The 6,867-nt window shown below is 42.4% G+C and overlaps 1 protein-coding gene across 1 annotated transcript in view; it reads right to left on the bottom strand.

Moving 5' to 3' along the window:
• Positions 1-1,531: 1,531 nt before the first annotated feature.
• Positions 1,532-6,867, bottom strand: part of cdk6 (cyclin dependent kinase 6) — a 53,640-nt gene continuing 48,304 nt past the window's right edge. The window contains exons 6-8 of the mRNA XM_080735850.1: positions 3,806-3,856; positions 2,049-2,184; positions 1,532-1,709 (exon numbers count right to left, since the gene is read on the bottom strand). Coding sequence (XP_080591976.1) covers positions 1,557-1,709; positions 2,049-2,184; positions 3,806-3,856 — 340 coding nt within the window. The 3' untranslated portion in view covers positions 1,532-1,556. The remainder of the gene's footprint in view (positions 1,710-2,048; positions 2,185-3,805; positions 3,857-6,867) is intronic.

The raw sequence follows: 6,867 nt of genomic DNA, 5'->3' as shown, positions 1-6,867 counted from the left end.
TTTACATACAAAAATACAACTCCTGTTAGCTTGTTTGTCTTTCTGGAAACAAAAAGATAATATGTGAATATAGGTTGGACATCACTGCAAAAAAACAACAGAAAAAGCACTACACCATAGTTATTCTCAATCCAAAGGACAAGTTCAATGCTTAGGCCTAATACCCACAAGATCCAACGGCCCTGCTTCAATATTTTCATTACACAAAATACTCAGCATTCTCCTACGACATCCCACCGACCATTACTACCCTACCTCTATCCGTCACTACGACATACTGTACTTAAGGACTGATGGACATGTCAAACATTGAGCTAATTATCATTACAGCTTGTACTTAGTACTACATACTGTACAGTACCAATGGCTATCCTTTGTACATTCCTTAGATTTCCAAACCTCCCCGGTACACAGAATCTGTTATTGTCCGAAGACTTGGCATAAGTCATTAAAAAAAAAAAAAAAAAAAGAATTCACACCAGTATATTTACGCCTCTTAACTGTAAAATACGAATAAACGGCTTGTCAATAACTTTAAAATTAAATACAGATCAATAGCAACATATTTCTTTGCTCTTGAATAGTGCTGGTGATTTAATTTTTTTCCTCCATGCCTCGAGCCTAAGCGTTGCTTAATGGGGATAAAGAGTATTTGTAGGTAACGTCAAACACACATATCTGACCACATAAGAAAGTGATGAGCACCAAGAGAGTAATAAAAGTTATTCTACAAGTCATGTTGTCTTTCATCAAGGTCTCTACAGGTCAGCCTTTTAGTCTTTCCTGTTAGACAACATGACTATTAATGTCTACTAAACTGCAAAACCATTAGAAACCGGCTACTGGTCTGCAATTACTCAGGACAGCCTTAAGGTGGCAGTAATAACACAAGATGGGTACTGGAATGATACGTTCATGGTATGGCAGTGTGTGGCTGGCAGTGGCGCCTGTTGCAGTTTCAATGTGTGTGTGTGTGTGTGTGATGTACTGTATATGTGCACATGTGTATGTGCGCGCTTATGTTGCATGCACTAAATGAGAGTACATGACAGTGTATCTATGCACACACCATGTATTGATACACATAGTGGGCACACATTCTGGTGAGAGCCATGCTGTCTACCCACGCTCCTGCCTGGCCCTTCCACCCCACCAAGGAGGCTCTTGCTGGGCTAAACACTGGTCACAAGAAGGCCTCTGTTTCATGACCTCCGGAGTCCTTTCATGCACCACTACTGGGCAACTTGAGATCCAGGTGCCCTTGCATTGATGTTTACAAAGTTAATTGATCACCAACATGAAAAAAATGACCTAAAAGCAGCAATTACAATCCATCAGTTCATTCATGTAGGATGATAGCTTTTGTGCATTTTCTTGGGGAGACGGGGGTGTCTGTCTTTGTATTTCATCCCCCATTTTCCCGTCCTCTCTCTCTGTCTCTCTCCCTCCCTCCCTCCCTCCCTCCCTCCCTCTCTCTCTCTTTCTCTCTCTCTCTCTCTCTGTGCTATTCCTGGGTCTTCGCTTGGGGTACTGTGGGTTGCAAGGAGTGGAGATGGTCAGGCAGCCCTCTCCTCCATAGCGGGCTTGCTGCTGGGGATGGGTTGAGCGGCATACACGCTCCTGCTGTGGCTGTCCACACTGTGGAAGTAGGGGTGGCTCAGCGCAGCGAAGGCTGATATCCTCCTGGATGGGTTGAAGGCCAGGAATTGCTGAGAAGGGGAAGAAGGAAAACGGGCATGAAAAGGTTGGTGGATGGACATTTTAATGAGAAGAAATGCTCAATCAGATTAACGAAGACAGAAGAATAGGTGTGTGTGCTAAGTGCGTGTGTGCATGTGTGCGTGCCTGCGTGTACGTGTGTGCGCACGTGCGTGAGTGCAAAAAGATACACAAAAGGCACACAATCTTTGTACAAGCTTTGTGGAAAGGGATTCAACTTGAAAATCCCTTGTGAATTTATTTTACAATCAAAGCATTGAGTATTCAAATACACGGCAATGTGTAGCATAAAATCCGGTGACTGATGGAATGGTTTGGCTGATACCTACCAGTAGGAGAGACTTCCCCTGGTCATCCATGTCTGGAACCAAGTCCTCTATTGGCTTAGGGGGCCTGGGGGCGAAGGCACTCTGTGGCAGGGCTACTTCCTGGGGCCAGTCCTCTGCTGAAGGTACTCCAACAACACTGTGGGATGATGGCAGTCATCAGTAACATCACAATCACCAGTGGGTTTCCCCATCTGATCTACCGAAACAATAACATTGGAGTTCCTCAACAGTTAATAGTGGGCCCCATTTTGTTTAGTTCAGTCGTTCTATAACTCTCGTTCTATAAATCTAGAGCCTTAAAACTCTGAGAATGTACAAATGCAACCAAATCCATTTGGTTCCAGTGTTCTCTGTTCCAGTGTTCTCTGGAAAAGTCTTCTTACTTTAGAGGGAATTAAGAGTAGCCTGGGATCCAGCCTGCATGCTACGTTCAGCGTTTAGTTTTTCTCACGCAGTCTGGAAAGCCCATCTCCGTGCCCAAACGAGTGAAAATGACTTGTGGCTTCTGATTGGTCTGTGGAGTGGGTGGGACCAGTGTTGTCCAATGTAAAATTCAAGTCACTTCCTGACTTGCGTACATAATGGAAATATGAGTTAAATGGACCCTGGTCCGGGCCAGACTGAGAAGTGAAGTGAGAAAAAGAACGTTGCGAATCAGGCTGGATCCAAGGCTAAATTAAGAGGGTCAGTGCTCCTACATTAAAAAAAATAGAAAATAAGCCACTAGAGGTTGCGGTTTACAGTAAAAATTACAATAGGTAAGAAGCGCTTTGGAACGCAAAGCACAGAGCCTCCGATCCTCTTGTAAAATCAAGGTCAACCGTGAACTTGGCATATTGCTTATCAAATCACGGGAGGATTGGGACCAAAGTTGCAATCATAGATAATTAGGCCTATACCACCTAAAATGTCCACTGTTCTTCACATTATACTGCTGCTGTTTTGTCTTTTTCTACTTACGTTTTGTTGTTTTGCATTGATATGTAAACTTAAATGTTGATTGATGTGCATTGTCCCTGGCAAGTAGGTACAGTAGCTAAATAAATAAGATACAAATATTTCACCAATATTATTGATTCTACAACTCCTTGCATTGACTTTATATTTTCCAATTCCTACCTGCCTCTATTTTTAACACAGTGACGGATATTGAATATCTAGTTATGTCTCAGATGTTACTTTTCAACAGTATTAGGTCATGATGTTTCTGATTGCATCTGTAGTTCCACCATCTAGAATTTCTAAAGATCTCTGTTGCAAACTTGTCTATATATACTTTTGTATACTTATTCAAAACTCGGCAGATTTTCTGGGATCCATTCTCTATTCGAGATACTCTATTCAAGATAATTATGGGACTGGAATAGAAATGTGTGCACATTATAAATTAAATATAACAGCACAGAGACAGTGCACAGTTACCATTTATGCACTCCGAGTAAAATTATCACTGAGGATTTTAAAGTGTAGACTACAGTCCCAGAGATCAAATTTATATAAAATGGGGATCCATAGTCCAATCTTTAATACAATTTCAATTCAAATGAGCTTTACTGGCATGTGAAAACATACGTTTACATTGCCAAAGCAAGTGTCAAAATATATTTAAAAAAGAATCAGGACATATATACAGTTGGAGGGGGTACAGCATTGTGTAAATGCATTGTGCAATGCATTGTGTAATGCACATCATACTGGATGTTCTTGAACTGAAAAAAGGTTGACTCGCATAAGGAAATGCAGTATAAAGTACTCACTCAAAGATCTTGCCCAGCTGATCAACATCCGAGTTTCCACGAAACAGCGGTCTGGGGAGGAGATGAAAATAGATCACAGTGTTACTATAGTGTTGTTAACAATCACATGCAGTCAGGGAGGCAGGGCTGACATTTTCAAAAGGGCCATTGGTGAAAATATTGAAAATAGCAGACCTCCAAGCTCACAATGCAGCGGGCAACATGTTGTGAGTTTGGAGGTCGACTATTTTCGGTACTTTATACCACACTGAACAAAGCATAATCAATTCAATACTGGAGATGTGGCGTAACGGCATGGATTTCTACACAGAGAGGGCAGTTTCAAAATAAGATGCTATATTTCAGGTTCAGGAGAGTTTGAACAAGGCAATTCTCTTGAATGATGCCTTCAGGTATGCTATGGATTTGCATTTCTTTCTCCATAGTAAAAACTGCATTCATAGTCTGGAGAGGGCACTTTTTTACAGACGGGTAAAAGGGCAAGGGCTCAAGCCCCCTTTGATGTCTGTGTGTGCACGTGCCTTATCACATGGGTGAAGCTCATGATGTATGGGATGCCATGCTATCTCACAGCTTTCTGAAACCAGGGGTTTAAGAATGAATGAGGAACAGAATGGTTTACAAGGCCCGTTTTGTGACTGTGAACCCGAAGCAAATAATCTAAAAGCATTCACATTGTACACACAACACAGTTTACAATGAAAGGTATGAGCCTGAAGGCTCACAATGCATGGGATACAGTAACATGCATATTACACAGCAACATTTAGAATGTTAATTTAACTCCTTAAGGGTCATTGAGAGTTAAAGCTGCAATCTGGAACTTATTTGAATGAATAAAATGCAAATTTAACAAAGCTGTAATAGTAGAGTACCATACCATAAGGTACAATATAACTACAGTAGCATCTGCAGTCTTCGGATGTGTTCTCTATAGACCATATTCACACGGCAGCCATTTTGGCATTTTGCATTGAAAAAACAGGGTGGCAACGGGGTGGCATTTCATTAACTTAATAGCAAAATGGCCACCGTGCGAATATGGTCTACAATTTTCAATTGAGAAGGATTGACGGTAATTGACAAGTACCCCTGCCTGAAGCTCATGAGCCTAATATCTCCCCACGCCAAGCATGAATTGCCTCTCGGATGAGTGGTCGAGGTTTAGTTTCTCAGACCCACGAGACCCAAGTTCAAATTGCAATTAACGCTCTCTGTCGGGAGAGGACATAACATGTACAGATTGCAATTCTTTCTGTGTACACTTTATAAAGCCTCTGTTGTACTTTTGTCCCAAGAAGAATTCACTACACCAGTGGTTCTCAACCTGTGGGTCGGGACCACAAATTATTTTGGGAGGTCCCCAGATGATTAACTTAATGTGCAACATTGTTTTCTCTCTCAACAGTAAGCAAACCAACATAAGGTTTAAGTGTATAGAAGGTATTTGCACATTTCTAAAGTGACAATTGAATTTAAGGACTTTTTAATACCTCCAAAATGACAAATTAAACATTGGCCAAATTGTCAAATATTAGAGGCAGAAATTGTGAAAATAGCCGATCTACATGCTCACAACGCCTCGCAACGTTGCGAGGCGTTGTGAGTATCTAGATCTGCTATTTTCACAATAGAACCGTGTTATACAAAATGCTTGTAGGGTGGGGGGGTCCCCAGTTAAAATATATTTTATTATTATTATTTTGGGGGTCGCAGCCTGAAAAGGTTGAGAACCACTGCTCTACTCTGACGCGATGTTCCTCTGAGAGGTGGGTGCCTGCTGTGGGCCCCAGCGCCTGCAGCCGGGAGGCTGCTGCAGGGGTGCTACAGTAGTACCACTCAGAGAGGAGGGAGAGAGAGAGAGAGAGAGAGAGAGAGAAGGATTGAAGGAGGGAGGGAGAGTGGCAGCAGCAGTATTGCCGGTGGTTCCTGTGGCTTTGGGCCGTCTTTGGGCGCCCGTGGGCGGCCATGCTTCCCCTGGCACCCGCACAAATTCCAGCAGTCATCATCAACGCAGGCCTGCCGACCAACGCTCTGAGCAGAAAAAGCCCTTTTATCCCTCATGTGTGCCTGCTTTAGCTGTGTGTCTGTGTGTGCGTTTACTTTCCTGTGTTTAATGTGTGTGTGTGTGTGTGTGTGTGTGTGTGTGTGTGTGTGTGTGTGTGTGTGTGTGTGTGTGTGTGTGTGTGTGTGTGTGTGTGTGTGTGTGTGTGTGTGTGTGTGCAGGGAAAAGTGGGAGGGAGAGTCCCGTGAAAGAGCACTTGGATTATTCTAACAGAGTAAGGGGAAAAAAAAGAAAGTAAGTATGGGAACCTTCTTCACACAACTCCACTGAACATAGTGTTGTCAAAGGAGGGCTTTCTTCAAGCACAAACCGGGCAGTGGCATTTGGTTTGTAGAAGCCGACTAGACCAAGCGAGAAAATAACCAGAACACTGGTATTTTTACAATGATGTCCAAAACGTCTGACATTATTATGTTACAGCATAGCATCATGTAAAGTATTGCTTTGGTGGGCCTGGGCCGCTGGCGCAGCATGCGTGCATGTACGCATTCGGCGTCAATGCCCAATAGATGTAGGTCCCCGACTCCCCACTTAACTGAAGTCAAAAAGCTAGCTCCCTGCATTTCCCCACTTGTTGGAAGCTTTACATATTTCGACGCCCACACTTTCCTACAGGCCCAGACACTTGGAGATTACTCACACGGGGGCATTTTGCACATTTTTACTGTGACAGCAATTACTCTCAAATGCTGGAGAGTTTTAAAGTTTCCAGATAGTTCTGCGTGTAAACTCAAAATGTATGTTTTGATTCTTGAAATGCAAAACGGGGGCTTAAACCGATGAACACTTCTGATGTTCCATGATTCCATCAACATTTCTTTACGTTCCTTACAGACATAAAAATTGTATTAATAGGATTATAGTGATAGTATATTATTAAAGAGTATAGGCTTAACTTTAACCACAAGGATTCATTTTACTTGCATGTTCAAGTTAAACCCTATTCCCATTCATGCAACCAATGCATCTTTTCTGTATGTATCTAATAACAGGATTA

Source organism: Nannobrachium achirus, assembly GCF_963921795.1.
Source record: "Nannobrachium achirus genome assembly, chromosome: 10".
NCBI lineage: Eukaryota > Metazoa > Chordata > Actinopteri > Myctophiformes > Myctophidae > Nannobrachium > Nannobrachium achirus.
The sequence above is the reverse complement of the archived record's forward strand: the minus strand, read 5'-3'. Positions and strand labels throughout refer to the sequence as shown.